The sequence below is a fragment of the Leucoraja erinacea genome, chromosome 1 (genome assembly GCF_028641065.1).
Source record: "Leucoraja erinacea ecotype New England chromosome 1, Leri_hhj_1, whole genome shotgun sequence".
Lineage (NCBI taxonomy): Eukaryota > Metazoa > Chordata > Chondrichthyes > Rajiformes > Rajidae > Leucoraja > Leucoraja erinaceus.
In genome coordinates this window covers 120,122,235-120,138,545 of record NC_073377.1, presented here as the reverse complement: position 1 = coordinate 120,138,545, position 16,311 = coordinate 120,122,235, and the positions used below count along the sequence as shown (strand labels likewise).

Below are 16,311 nucleotides of genomic sequence, written 5' to 3'. Positions count from 1 at the left end.
ATATCAATTGAGTGTTGCTTCTGTGAGACTCTTGGAGTCAATCTCATTGTGGAGATTATGAAATAGAATGGAAAAATAAGTGCCAATTCCTGACCGCATGATGGCTGGCTGCCTACCTCCATCGAGAGGCACAGCTGTAATGTGGGGCCTTCTGCATATTTCCTGCAGAGACGTGGACTGAAGTCTCCCAGCAGTGCAGTAACCAGGCACAGATGTCATGACAGCATGCATCGCACTGAGTGAAGGCTTGTGTCACTTCTCCGCCTAATTGTTTGCAGGCATCTTATAGAGAGAGGGCTATCGATGCATCTTGCATCTCTCTCAGCTTGCAATGGGCTGTAAAGGCAAAGTCTAAGGTTTGTGCGTCTGAAGAAGGAATTAGTATTACTAAGACTGATTGACAGGGGAAGTTGTTAGAAGCCGAGGCAAATTTCCAGCTGTCGGGTTGGATGAGACTTCTCCTGTCAGGTAGCAGGTTAGCACCAGAGACATGTTCTAAAAGATTCCCTCACTGCCTTCTAGTCTAGCCCATCTTTTTTTATTTATTTTTTAAATTTGCTGTTTTGGTTTGTTTTTTCCCTTTTTCCTTCAGCCCACAATATTTAATATGTAAAAGAATATGTGATTCTGTTCTATTCTGTTTGTAGTTTGTTTGTTTGTTTTTTGCACAAAGTCCGCGAGCATTGCCACTTTTCATTTCACTGCACATCTCGTATGTGTATGTGACGAATAAACTTGACTTGACTTGACTTGACATTCATCACGAGGGATATAAACGTCAACTGTCGCCCTGTCTAAGTGTTGTACAATGTGCAAATATAAATATCAGTCCCCAAGTCACATGGAAGATAGACACACAGTGCTGGAATAACTCAGCGGGTCAGGCAGCATCTTATACTTTAGAGATACACCAAGGAAACGGGCCTTTCAGTCCACCAATGCTGTGCTGATCAGTGATCACCACCCATTAACACTATCCCACACACTTAACTCCTTAACTTCCAAACCTGTACATCTTTGGAGTATGGGAGGCTACGGAGCACCTGGGGAAAATCCACGCAGTTACAGGGAGAACATACAAACTCCATACAGACAGCACCCATAGTCAGCAAAAAAACCTGGGTCTCTGGCGCTATGAGGCAGCAACACTAATGCTGCACCACTCTGCCCCCCCCTCTCGGCAAGATCTCTGGAGAAAAGGGTGGGTGACTTTTCAGGTCCCTTCTTTGGGAACTGTTCCCTCCCATCTACTTTCAGTCTGAAGAAGGGTACTGATATGAAATGTCATCCATCCTTTTCCCCCCAGAGATGTTGCCTGACCCGCTGAGTTACTCCAGCACTTTGTGCCTATCTTCAATATATGCCAGCCTCTGTATTTCCTTTCCATACATCCGGGGCACATCGCTCATGTTCAGATTACTTCCAGCACCTTAGGTCACACCATTAAGGTTGCAAAACAACTGTATCACCTGGGAAATCATTTTAATTATAATGCTCTGAAACTGTCAATGATACATCTCTAGACTGCATGCTCACTGTAAAACCTGACAGTTCTCAGTGACTAATTCATCGTGTTAACACACAATGGAAGAACGATCATGAGGGTCAGATATTGGAGCAACCATGGAGCAGCAGCAACTTTATTCAGCCCCCCAGGCCTCCCCCTCCATTTAATTAAATCCTGGATGATTCATTTAGCTGGTTTTGCTCTACGTCCATTGGACTGAGCCCAATAAAAAACATTCAATTGTTCTTGCTTGTGGAGATTAGAAATGCCCTTCCTCCACACTGAATGGAGCAGATAATCCCAAACCTCCATAATCTTTTCAAGTAGACAATTCCCCCTTCTATGTTGGAAGGAACTGCCAATGCTGGTTGACATCAAAGATGGACACAAAATGCTGGAGTAACGCAGCGGGCCAGGCAGCATGTCTGGAGAAAAGGAATAGGTGATGTTTCAGATTGTCCCTTCTTCAGACTGAGTCAGGGGAGAGGGAAACGAGAGGTACCCCTGTCTTTTCATTTTTAGTATTGTACCCCTTTGTTTTTGGCCTGCACAAGCAAGGGATTGAATCCTTTTAGACGCCCAAATTGGATGACTGTTCGACTGTCAAAATATCTGGGAATGGGGCCAAAGTTGAATCAACTGGTTCTCCTAATCTAATACTTTAAATGGCAGATTGATTAGAATGGTCTGCAGTTTGAGATGTACAGTATACACTGTGTACCATCATGGACTACGAGCAGGGGCGAGTCCTAGCAACAGAGCATCTCTATCAGATAAGTTCAATGGATTTTCGGCCATTTTGAACAGGCAAACACAAGTGATGTCCCAGCACATTCCCCCCCACCCGCTGTTGCTTCTGCCCCATCTTCCTGGCAGAAGTCACATCTGCTTCCACGAGAGTGAATGCCTCAATGCAGTCCCTGGACAGGTTCTGAAATTGTGTGCCAATCAACTGGCTACAATCTTCACTGAAATCTTCAACTTCTCAACTCCACTGTCTATTGCTCCCATCTGCTTCAAGGAAACCTCCATCATACCGGTCCCCAAGAAAAATAAAGCGATCTCCATCAATGACTGCTGCCCAATAGCTATAATGTCAACCTTAATAGAAACTTATAGAAACTTCAAAATTCTTAAGGGGTTGGACAGGCTAGATGCAGGAAGATTGTTCCCGATGTTGGGGAAGTCCAGAACAAGGGGTCACAGTTTAAGGATAAGGGGGAAATCTTTTAGGTCCGAGATGAGAAAAACATTTTTCACACAGAGAGTGGTGAATCTCTGGAATTCTCTGCCACAAAGGGTAGTTGAGGCCAGTTCATTGGCTATATTTAAGAGGGAGTTAGATATGGCCCTTGTGGCTAAAGGGATCAGGGGGTATGGAGAGAAGGTAGGTACACGATACTGAGTTGGATGATCAGCCATGATCATATTGAATGGCAGTGCAGGCTCGAAGGGCCGAATGGCCTACTCCTGCACCTATTTTTTATGTTTCTATGTTTAATGAAGTGTTTTGAAAGAATGGTAATAGCTCACATCTGTGCTAGTCTTCTGGGCACTAGACACCTCTTGCAATTTGTTCACAGGAAACATAGGTCTCTGGAGGATGCCATGTCTGTTGCACTACAATCACCCTGTCAGCAAGAACACATATGTCAAGATGCTATTCATTGACTACAGTTTAATCTTCAACCACGTAACTTCAAACACGGTCATCCCTAAACATTTGCTCCTTGGCCTGGGTTCCTCCATCTGCAACTGTCTTCTGGACTTTCTAATCAGCAGATTTTGGTTGATTTGGTTATAATATTTCCCCCACCATGACTCTCACCACAGGAGGCAATTAAGGTTGTGTGCCCAGTCCCTTATTCTAATCCCTGTTCACCCATAATTGTGTGTCCAAGTACAATGCAAACCCAATCTTTAATCTCGCTGATAACACCACAACTATCAGCCAGTGCAACAACAATTATGAGACAAATTGCAGGGAGGAGATTGAGAACCTTTTGCAATGGTGTCAGAACAACAACAACCTGGGCCTAGACATCAGCAAGACAAAAGGGTCGACCTAAGGAAACGAAGGGTTGAACCCAACCCGGTTCTCATCAACGTTGAATAGAATAGAATAGTTTCTTTATTGTCATTGTAACATGAACCATGTACAACGAAATTTTAAAAAGTGTAACTTCAATGTTCATACCATTCATACCATTCGTGCAAACAGAAGGAGATCTGGATTAACATTTCACTCAAACAATGGGATTTCCAGCAGTGCAACACTTCACTAAAATGCCATCCTTTATAACATTCTGCTGCTCCCTCGAGCAGAGCTGAAACCCACCGCCTTCTGTCACGGGGATGAGAGATCTACCGGCTGTGCCACAGCTGACACATGATAGGTTTAAGTGGGTTGAGTTTCCTGTTCTCTCGGAGTCAAATACAATTGTTTTCGTTTTAATTTTCCATGGAAAATTTGAGTTGTATTAAACTGAAAGTAGTTCTCTTTCTGTCTTGCAGGGAGGTGGGTGTTCGACTGGATGGCAGAGTTCATCTCACTGTGGTTTATTTTGGTACAGAACAAATGACTGAAGTAAAAGCCATACTTGAATACATGTCCAGGTGAGTTCTGGCCAATGGAGGGTGATCTATCGAGAAACCCTTGCCACCTAGTCAAGGGTCAGGAGAGTTTTATTGTCTTGTGTCCCAAAACAGAGCAATGACATTCTTCCTTAAGCAGCACAACAGATATGTAACCATTATATGTGTAGAAAGGAACTGCAGATGCTGGTTTATACCGAGGATAGACACAAAGTGCTGCAGTAACTCAGCAGGTTAGGCAGCATCTCTGGAGAAAAAGGACAGGCGACATTTCGAGTTGGGACCCTTCTTCACACTGAAAGTAGAAGAACACCTCCGGTTTGCTCCCCTCTACATTCAGTCTGAAGAAGGATCACTTTCACTCTGAGGAAGGATCCTGACCCAAAACATCACCCATCCTTTTTCTCCAGAGATGCTGCCTGACCCGCTGAGTTACTCCAGCACTTTGTGTATTTCATCTATGGAAACATAGTACTCTGTAAACCTATAATAAACAACAAAAGAAAGTTCAGTAATAAACAAATAATGGGAGTCCAAAGACAAAAATAATGCCCCAAAGTCCATGCAGTTCAGAGCCTTTTTGGAGGTTGTAGTGTTTAATAACTCAATGGTTGTGGGGAAGAAGAAGCTCGTGACGTTGCAGTTTTTGGGCTCCTCTATCTTCTTCCTGATAGCAGGAGTGAAATGAGAGCATAGCCGGGTGGTGTAGGTCTCTGCTGATGCTGGCTGCCTTTTTGAAGCAGTGAATCTTGTAGATCCCTTCAATGACGGGGAGGTCAGTCCCGGTGATGGACTGGGCAGAGTTCACCACTTTTTGTAACCTTCATTCCTGGCAATTTGAGTTGCTGAACCAGACCCTCATGCAACCAGTCAATGTGCTCTCTACTGTACACCTGGAGCATTTCAAGAGAGTATTAGCTAACATACTGAATCTCCTTTAATCTTCTCAGGAAGTACAGGCATTGATGGGCTTTCGTTGTGATTGCATCAATGTGCTGGGTCCAGGACAGATCTTCAGTGATATGCAGGAATATGAAGCTTTTGACTCTCTCCTGATGATTAAGACAGGGTTGTGGATCCTGGTCCTTCCTCTTCCAGAGTCTACAATCAGTCTTCCACAGTCTACGTATACCATCCCACCTGCTGGTATTAAGTGTTGAGGCTCAGTGCGTAGATGAAATGCCCCTGTCCCACTTAGGAAACCTGAACAGAAACGTCTGGAGACTTTGCGCCCCACCCAAGGTTTCCGTGCGGTTTCCGGAGGTTTTTGTCAGTCTCCCTAATGGTCGAAAGTGGCTTCCGCTTCTTCTATGTTCCGGCGATTATTTCAAAAAATTCAAAATCGGCCGCGACTAAAAATAGGTTGCCGTTTTTAAAATCGGTAATTTTTTAGTCGAAGCCGGTTGTGATGCTAGTTGAAGGTGGTTGCCGGAGGTTGCAAGTAAGACCTTCCACTACCTGCAACCTCCGGCAACCACCTAGCATCGCAAACGGCTTCGACTAAGAAATTAACGATTTTTAAAACCGCAACCTATTTTTAGTCGCGGCCGGTTTTGAATTTTTTGAAATAATCGCCGGAACATAGAAGAAGCGGAAGCCACTTTCGACCATTAGGGAGACTGACAAAAACCTCCAGGAACCGCACGGAAACCTTGGGTGGGGCACAAAGTCTCCAGAGGTTTCCGTTCAGGTTTCCTAAGTGGGACAGGGGCGTAAGCAACTGCAACAATGAGCTAACACACTTGAAGGAGCTGGTGGAAGAGATTTAAACCAAAGAAGCATGAAAAAAATAATTTTAACAAGACAGTTAAAGACAGTTTAACAGACATGCGATCACCCTGTACACTAGCACTATCCTATGCACTAGGGACAATTTACAATTTACAGAAGCCAATTAACCTGCAAACCTATACACCTTTGGAATGTGGGAGGAAATTGGAGCGCCCAGAGAAAATCCATGCACACAGGGAGAATGTACAAACTGCGTACAGACAGCACTTGTAGTCATGATCAAACCCGGGTCTCTTGAGTTGCAAGGCAGCAACTCTACCGCTGCGCCACTGTGCTGTCCATTGATCTGGTTGATTCTTACACCTCTTCCTCATCACATACACTATGTCATACCAAATCCCTCCAGTACAGTTGGCTTCATAATCTACTTTCAATGTTCATCCGAGAATAAATAAAACATCACTGCCTTAGTAAGTTATGCAGTAATTGGGATAACAATTGTGTTATGTGCAGGTAATGCATCATTATTACTGATGATGTCTATTTAGATCTTGTGAATTGACACAATTAGCTCTTTCCACTTAGAAGTTCAGGAAAACTAGTCAGGATATTTACAATCTGATCTAATTACTCTTTGCTGCAACCAATGCAGTCTTTACTGGAATGAGATTGTGTTTGAAGTGGCTAGTTTATTAAATGACTTTTTTCTGCTACTCTTCATCTCCTTTTGGAGAGGTGGTATTGACACATGGAAGTCCTGTGGGGACAATTTCCTTTTGTTGGAGTAATTTTCATTCTACGTTAGAGGCAGCATGACAGAAATCCTTCCTCTAGCTTGGGAAGTGATTGGATTAACAGGTCAGGGATACAGCAGCAGGAAATTCCTATTTTGCTGTTTCTTTCTTCTCAAGGGATGATGTGTATCATTTCCTCCCATGACATTCAATAAACCAAACAGTTGTAAGCTCCCCACAGAGTCCAACCATTAACCAGACATATCCTTCCTACCTGGGATTGCACGTGGCCAAAGCCCTCAGCCGGTATTAGGGGCAGCACAGTGATGCCACAGGTGGAGCTGCTGCCTCGCAGCTCTATTGACTCGGGTTCAATCCTGACCTGGGGTGAGGTTGGAGTGGAGATTTGCACGTTCTCCCTGTGACTGCGTGGGTTTCCAATCTGCACCCTCGTTTCCTCCCACATCTCAATAATGTGCCAATTAGGTTGGCCACTGCATCTTGCTCAGGGTGTGATAGAATGTGAGGAGTTGATGGGAACGAGGGTGGAATAAAATTGCTTAGAGTGGGATTAATCCAAAAGTAGGTGATCTGCATGGACTTGGTGGGTCGGAGGGCCTGTTTCCATGCTGTCTCTTTGACATTCAGTACAGACTTGCTAAAAGTAGCTTGTGAGTCAGAGGAGGTTGCCTCCTGATGCAAAAGCTGGGAGATTCCTTGCTCCCAACAGTGGCAGAAGGGAAGTGGTGGGTGTGTAGAAGGTCACCGCCTCTGCCTGCCTTGCCTGTTGGACCCTTATTATCGGCATGTCAGGTGACTGTGTGCCTTGGAGCTGTTTCTGCTGTGTTTAGTGTTTTAGAGGTGCAGCATGGAAACAGGCCCTTCAGCCCACCGAGTCCACACAGACATTCGATCGCATGTCAACATGTTCTATGTTAGCCCACTGCCCACACACTAGGGGCAATTTTACTGAGGCCAATTAACCTACAAACCCACACATCTTTGGGATGTGGGAGGAAACATGTGCACCCAGAGGGAATTCATGTGGTCACGGGTAGAACTTGCAAACTCCACTTGGACGCCACCCAAAGTCAAGATCAAATCTGCTGTGAAGTAGCAGCTCTACCACTGTGCCACCTTCAGTGTTGAAATGGACTTGGTGGGCCGAAGGGCCTTCTTCCGCGTTGTATTTCTCAACTAATCTAGAACAGTGTGATAACTGTTGAGCAAACTATTCCATTCATCCCCATAAATCAGGGGTCGGCAACCTTTTTTTGCATAGGGGCCAGGATAAATAAAATAATAAATGGAGGTAATACTAATACAAACTAACAATACTTAAAATACCAATAATTCATACTAATAATACATAAATGAGTAATAATGCATACTAATAATACATAAATTAATAATAATACATACTAATAATTCATAGTTTTCACGTGTTTTTCAATTAGTTTTCTGCAGTTTCCAGGTCGCCTGCGTGCCCCGGGACTGTCTATAGCGGGCCTCATCCGGCCCGTGGGCCTTAGGTTGCCGATCCCCGCCATAAATGATTTAAACCCAATCTGCAGGCACTTCATGTTTTGCTGTTTGCACAAAAAAGCAATTTCACATGCAATTCAAAAAAATTCTTGCAGTTAATTAGGACGAGTGGCTACTGAACATTGGGACAGTGAAAAAAAACTTACAGTGAGGTCAACTTTTCACCCATCTTGTTCTTTGTAATATAGGGAAGCAAACTACAAGAACTACACCTTTATTCCACTGGAGGAGGATTTTTCCCGCGGTAAAGGGCTTGATGTCGGTGCTCGTGCTTGGAAGGGAAACAACGTCCTCCTGTTCTTCTGCGATGTGGATATCTACTTCACAGCGGAGTTTCTGAACACATGCAGATTGAACGCCCAGCCAGGTATCATGCTGATTGTGGGCCGAAGTGCCTGCTGAACTCCGCGCCTACTCCATGTTTCACGATTGCACACCGAGAGAGAATCTGAACCCCTTCAAAGAATATGGTACAAATACGATGGGCTGAATGGCCTCCATTGACACTGTAGGATTTTATAGCTTGACTTTGCATAGGGCCCATCTTGACCCCTGGATGTTCAGAAGTGCTTTACGGCAATTAGACTATTCTTTAAATTGCAGCTGTCACTGTATGTAAGAAATGCAGAAGCCAAGTTGTACACAGCAAGCTGACACAAGCAGATGTTTTAGTTGTGTCCATTGATAAATATTGGCACTCGATTAACTTTGAATGGGTGCATGGGGCTTTCAGTTTTCTCTGAAAATATAACGCACCTCTCCTACGCTGCATTCCCTCAGCACTATCCTGGAGTAGGCCTTGAATATGCACTGAAAAATGTCAGGCTCACAAACATGCCAAATGTTTTGCAGCCACATGTCATCTTATGGTTTTGGTGCGCTACAGGTGTGGCACTACGGTGCAGCGGTAGAGTTACTGCCTTACAACATCACATACTCGGGTTCGATCCTGACCACCAGTGCTGTCTGTACGGAGTTTGTACGTTCTCCCTGTGACCATGTGGGTTTTCTCCGGGTGCTCCGGCTTCATCCCACGCTTCAAAGATGTACAGATTTATAGGTTAATTGGCATCGGTAAAATTGTAAATTGTCCCTTGTGTGTAGGATAGTGTTAGTGTGCGAGGTGATCGATGGTTGGCGCTGACTCGGTGGGCCGAAGGACCTGTTTCCACGCAGCATCTCTAATTTCTAAAAGTCTAAAGAGATGCAGCACAGAAACAGGCCCTTCAGCCCACCAAGTCCGTGCCGACCAATGATCACCCCATAAAATAACACTATCCTACACACAGGGTACAATTTACAATTTTTACCAAATCCAATTAACCTACAAACCTGTATGTGGAGTGTGCAAAGAAATTGGAACACTTGGATTAAACCCACGCGGTCACAGGGAGAATGCACAAACTCCATGCAGACAGCACCCGTGGTCAGGATCGAACCTGGGTCTCTGATGCTGTAAGGCAGCAGCCCTACCGCTGCAACACTAAGTCGCCCAAAGTTAAAACTTTGCTGGCTTATGCTCCTGCGAAGTATGTGAGAGCAGTTGGCTTGTTTTTAATGTTTTATAGAAGTGATGTTTTGTTATTGTTGTGGCGGCTTCTCCATGGACTGCCACAGTTGTCTGCAGCTCCTGCAGAATTGTAGGGAGTTCTGAGTTGCTGACCTGCGATGACATTGGAATGGCAGTGTGTATCCCAGTGGGAACATGAGGTGTCCCTGTAATATTGTTGCTTGTGGAAACTGCTGAGAAGCTGGTCCCATAACCTTGGCGAGTTGCTTTCTTGCATTCTAAAGAGTTGAGGGGTTAATGGAAGATGTGTTCAATGGTGGGGTGTCAATCCACAAAGCTGAACAAGGATATGGTTAAGTATTTTGAGTTGCTCTGGAGTACGCTAATGCAGGAGCTGAGGTTTGATACTCTCTTTTGTAGTTGGCCCTGAAAATGATAGGCAGTGGGGGAGTCCTGATCCTAATGAATCGGGTTTCTTCCCTACTGATGTTGCACATTTGAGGAAGGATGTGCTCGTGTCAGAAAGGGTCCAGAGGGGGTTTACAAGAATGATCCTGGGGATGATTGGGTTAATGTACGAGAAGCATTTGGTGGCTCTAGTCCTGTACCTGCTGGAGTTGGAAGGACGAGTGCAGATCTCATTAAAACCTCCCGAATAATGATGGTTCAGTGGATATCTATGGTCACCTATGTAATTAAACATTACACAGTGAAATTAATTTTGCATATAATAATGCCGGCGTCCCCATGTGTGGTGCCATTTTATATCGAGTTCAATATCCGGATTCCCACATGTTTATTCTACCGGAGCAGCTCCCAATCCCCACTAATGCTCATGGAGGCCTAGATACTGACAGACATGGATACAGTGGGTGTGGAAAGGATATTTCCAGTACTGGGGGAGTCTAGGACCAGAGGGCACAGCCTCAAAATAAGATGACACAACTTTAGAATGGACAAGAGGAGGAATTTATTTAGCCAGAGGGTGGTGAATCTGGAATTCATCGCCACAGAAAGCTGTGCAGAGCAAGTCATTGAGTGTTTGCAAAGTGGAGATTGATAGGTTCTTGATTAGTCAGCCACAGTCACCTCATTCTCCCCTTACAATCTTTCTCTTTGGTATGAAAAGATTCTGCATCATCTGAATTACTCCCAGAAACTTCTGCCATTGCTGCTCCATTGTCATTCCTGCTGCGATCTCTTTCCAATCATCTTTAGCCAGCTCCTCCCTTTTGTGTCTGTAGTTGCCTTTGCTCAACAGTAATACCGACACACCTGATTACATCTTCTCCCTCTCGAACTGTTATCACAATATGGTTTTACCTTAAAATCCGGTTTATTGCACAACACAAAATCTCAGAATTGCCTCTTGCCTAGTAGGCTCAACCACAAACGGCTCTAAGAAGCCTTCACATGTCCCTTTGCTGAGGTAGGATTAGGTTGTGTAGGTCCAATAAAGAACCTTATAGTTGTAGTGAAGAAGAAGTTGTCCCTGTACCTGGTAGTGCGGGACATCAGGCATTTGTACCTCCTGCCTGATGGTGGCAGTGAGAAGCAGGAGCAGAAAGATAATGTTCAGATGGTAGACATCCTTGATGATAGATACCACGGCACCAACGATACCACTGGTACTAACTAACCTGGCAAGGAGATATATTCATGTAAAGAAATGGATATGAAATTATGTTACAGTTGTATAAGATGATGTGAGGCTGTATTTGACTTATTGTGCTTAGTTTTGGTCATCCTTCTAGATAGGAAAGATATTGTTAAGCTGGAATGAGTGCAAAGAAGATTTACGAGGATATTACCAGGACTTAAGCGCCTGAGCTATCGCGAGACATTGGGCAGGCTATGGCCTTAAGGGCCTGTCCCACTTGGGCGATTTTTTTAGGCAACTACAGGAGACTAGGCTGTCACTACATGGTCGGCCAGGGTGTCACCTGTGTGGCCGTGAGTAGTCTCCTCAGTTGCCCAAAGAATTGTAACGTTTTTCTGTTCGCCGCTGGATTTTGAAATGTTCAAAACATTTCGGCGACTGTTGGCTTGACGCCAATGAGCGTAGCTTGACTTCTCCTGACATAGGTGCTATCATAGGTGGTTGCCTGGATGGTGTAGGTTGTCGCCGGTGCGGACTTCGGTGAATTCCATCGGCGACTACCTACGTCAACCGGCGACAGGTACCGGCAACTGAATTGTCTTAAGTTGTCGCCGACAGGGTCATACCTTGTCGTAGCTTGTCGCAGGTGGACGTAGGTTGTCGTAGGTGTGGTGGTAGATGGACGCCCAAATGGGTCGCCTGTTGTCGGTATCTTCCCGTAGCTTGACGTCGACCAAGTGGTAGGTTGATGTAAACATTGTCGTGGGGGGGGGTCCAGTCGTCGGTTTTTCGACGACCTGCTACGACTATGACAGTCGCGGCAGTTGCCGAAAAAATCGCCTAAGTGGGACAGGCCCATTATTGCTTGGAGTGCAGGATAATGAGGGGTTATCTTATAAAGGTGTCTAAAATCATAAGATAGTGTGAATGCATCGAGTCTTTTACTTAGAGTTGGGGAATTAAGAACCAAAGGACAAACATTTTAGGTTGAGGGGGGAAAAATTTAAAAATGACCTGAGGGGCTACTTTTCCACACAGAAGGTGGTGGCTTTACAGAACGAGCTGCCAGAGGAGGTAGTTGAGGCAGGTGCTATAATAACAATTAAAATACATTTGGACAGGCACATGGATAGGAAAGGGTTGGAGGGATATGGATGGGACGTATTGGTCAGCATGGGCATGTTGGGCCAAAGGGCCAGTCTCCATGTTGTGTGACCCCATGACTCTATACTTTAGCTTTGACGGGTAAATATGTGACCCTATGATCAATGCCACGTCACACCTTAGGATCTTTCACTGAACTTGGATTCCCTGCCGCATTTCTCAGCAGTCAGGTTCCCCAGTAGCCTGAAGAGCAGCCAGCAGTGAGAGTTTAAGACAACACTGTCTTTCCTGCAGCAGGACTTGGCTGTAGGATCATCTGTAGGAATGGTAATGCAAACATTCGCAGTGGATTTTAAAAAAAATGCACGAGTTCACAGCTCACTATGCGTTTGTCAGGAGGAAGTTAAAAGACTGTTTGTATTCGCTGTGCTGTTTAATCATTGGAACTTGGGCACCAAACTTATTGACGGGTCAGGTCTTAGTCATTTCCTGGCATCCTCTCTGCTCCCAGATGTCAGGAAATGCCAGAGAAATAAGGTTACCTGTTTTGACCAATCTTCATTCTTTGGATGAAGGCGTCCTGAGTAAAGTAGATAAACTGGTCTGATTTTCTTTTTAAATTATTTTAACAGTTTTCACTTTTATTATTGCTATTAAGGTGACTCAATTGGACTGTGAGGTGATTCCATGTCCCCATTATCCATTTAATTTTCACTCTTTCCGGTCTAAACATAATTAAAACAACTATTACAATCCAGCAAATGTGAACTGATGCCAGTAAGCTTGACATTGCCTCAGAGAAGGAGCCTGGTTGATTGATACCCAAATGATCACTCCCTTGACCACGTGGACATGGCGATTGTGATGTGTACCATCCCCATGAGGGACTCACCAGGACTTCTTCAATAGTATTTCCCAAAGACACATTCTTCTTCACTTTAACACCAATGACAGGAGATGCCACCCCCTGCAAGTTCTCCTCCCTTGTCCGCACTTGGCAATACCTCCCCAATTCTTTATCACCATTGGGTCAAAATCCTGGAATTCCCTTTCTAGATTGTTTCTTCCCAGCTGTTATCAGCCAACTGAACTAACCTCTCAACAAATAGAGAGCGGTCCTGACCTCCAATCTACCTCATTGGAGAGCTTTCTACATTGTACCAAATGACAATCAACCTAATGAGATGAAAATCTACTCTCTCTGACAACACAATGTATTTTGCATTTACGAAGGAACTGCAGATGCTGGAAAATTGAACGTACACAAAAATGCTGAAAAAACTCAACTGGTGCAGCAGCATCTATGGAGCGAAGGAGATAGGCAACGTTTCGGGCCGAAACCCGGGTATGAAGAAGGGTTTCGGCCCGAAACGTTGCCTATCTCCTTTGCTCCATAGATGCTGCTGCACCCGCTGAGTTTCTCCAGCATTTTTGTGTACCAATGTATTTTGGATTACTGACTGCAACTTATGGAATTCTTTGTGAGAATTCACTTTCATAAAACATGAACATAGAACAGTTCAGCACAAGAACAGGTCCTTCGACCCAGAGGTTTAAAAACGCACACCTCCAGATTCAGGGACAGTTTCTTCCCAGCTGTTATCAGGTAAGTGAACCATCCTATCACAACTAGACACTGGTCCTGACTGCCCATCTACCCCATTGGAGATCTTTGAACTACCATTAATCAGACTTTGTGTAGGAAGGAACTGCAGATGCTGGTTTAATCCGAAGATAGACACAAAAAGCTGGAGTAACTCAGTGGGACAGGCAGCATCTCTGGAGAAAAGGAATGGGTGACATATCAGGTTGAGAAAGAAGGTCTCGACCCAAAATGTCACCCATTCCTTCTCTCAAGAGATGCTGCCTGTCCCGTTGAGTTACTCCACCTTTTTGTGTCTATTAATCAGACTTTATTGGACTTTATCTTGCACTTAACATTTTGACCCTTTACCCTGTATCTGTATACTGTGGATGGCTTGATTATAATCATGTATAATCTTTTCATTGATTGAATAACGCACACAACAAGCTTTTCACTGTACCTCGGTACACGTGACATTAATAAATTAAACTAAACACTACAGTGGTAGTGTCTTTGACACACAAACTAAACTGCTGCAGTTCAATGAAGCAGTTTACAAACTGCCTTCCGTGTATCCAGTTAGCGATGAACAATAAATGTTGGCTTGTCTGTAACATAAACACCATCATTTCATGGAAGGGAAGTACTCAGAATTCTGGGGAATTTTCCAATTGAATGATAATCAAGGATAAACTTAAACTTGTGCCCACTTCACTTCAAAATAGTTTATTCTTGGGAATTCCTAACATTTGGATAAAAAGGTTTAGTTTAGTTTACTACCACAGGTATGGTGAAAAGCTTTTTGTTGTGTACTACTCAGTCAGCAGAAGGACTATATCCATCATTACGATTGAGCTGTCAACAGTGTTCAGACGTGGGATAAAGGGAATAATGTTTAGTGCAAGATAAAGTCCAGTAAAGTCCAATTAAAGATAGTCTGAGAGTCTCCAATGGGGTAGATGGGAGCTTAGGACCACTCTCTAATTGTTGATAGGATAGTTTTGTTGCCTGATAACAGCGTTCAGTTATAACTGAGAGGCCACCATATTGCCAACATGGGGCTCACCTGGATCAGGCTCCGCGCCATAAGACCAAGAGCTTGGACCGGACTGCATCAAAACCTGATGCCTTTTGCATGCTGTCTCAATGGACTGTTTCTGTATAGCTTGCTAATCGAGGATTGTACTTGGGTATGGAAATGCTTCACTGAACTGTATGCAAAATAAAATTTCACTGTGTGTTTGCACATGTGACATTAATCACCATTGACTATTATTGGGAAGCTTGGAGTGAGTCCAAGAACTACTGAAACATCCTACAAATTTTCATTCTCTTTCTTGTCTTTTTTTTTTGTTTTGCTCTCCATTTTGCACACTCATCTAAATCTTGCCCCGACATTTTAGTTTAAAATCTTTGCCATTGAGCAGTTTTAGCTCTAGTTGAGGACCATGGTTCTATTCTTGTTTAAGTGAAACCCTCCGATCAGTATAGATCGCTCCAATACTACCATTTTCTCAGTGCCCCTGCTATCTGAATTTTTTGATCTCGCTCCATCTCTGCAGCTCTCACACCGTCTCTTATATGTTGATGCCGACTCGTGCTTGAGATCTTGCTCTTCCAGCTGTTTACCAGTGTCTAACGCTGACTTAATGTAGCTTTTGTTGCATTCATAAGACATTGGAGCAGAATTAGGCTATTCAGCCCATCGAGTCTACTCCATCATTCAATCATGGCTGATCTATAGAAACATAGAAAATAGGTGCAGGAGTAGGCCATTCGGCCTTTCGAGCCTGCACCGCCATTCAATATGATCATGGCTGATCATCCAACTCAGTATCCTGTACCTGCCTTCTCTCCATACCCCCTGATCCCTTTAGCCACAAGGGCCACATCTAACTCCCTCTTAAATATAGCCAATGAACAGGCCTCAACTACCTTCTGTGGCAGGGAATTCCACAGATTCACCACTCTCTGTGTGAAAAATGTTTTTCTCATCTCGGTCCTAAAAGATTTCCCCCTTATCCTTAATCTGTGACCCCTTGTTCTGGACTTCCCCAACATCGGGAACAATCTTCCTGCATCTAGCCCATCATATTTTCCCTTCTTAACCCCATTCTCCTGTCTTCTCCCCATAATCCTTGACACCATTACTAATCAAGAATCTGTCAATCTCCACAATATAAATACCAAATGACTTGACCTCCACAATGAATTCCACAGATTCACCACCGTCTGGTTAAAGAAATTCCCACTCATTTCCATTCTGAAGGTACGTCCTTTTATTCTGAGGCTGTAACCTCTGGTTCAAGATTCTACCATTACTGGAAATATCCTTTCCATATCATTTCTACATCCTCTATCTAGTATTACCATGTGTTAATTAATTCCTATACCTTTTGG

At 44.1% G+C, this 16,311-nt stretch overlaps 1 protein-coding gene across 2 annotated transcripts in view; it reads left to right on the top strand.

Moving 5' to 3' along the window:
• LOC129701196 (chondroitin sulfate N-acetylgalactosaminyltransferase 1-like) overlaps nt 1–16,311 on the top strand; it is a 211,129-nt gene that overhangs the window by 176,368 nt on the left and 18,450 nt on the right. For both annotated transcript variants that reach the window (XM_055642302.1, XM_055642293.1), the window contains 2 exons: nt 4,022–4,123; nt 8,301–8,479. In XM_055642302.1, coding sequence (XP_055498277.1) covers nt 4,022–4,123; nt 8,301–8,479 — 281 coding nt within the window. The remainder of the gene's footprint in view (nt 1–4,021; nt 4,124–8,300; nt 8,480–16,311) is intronic.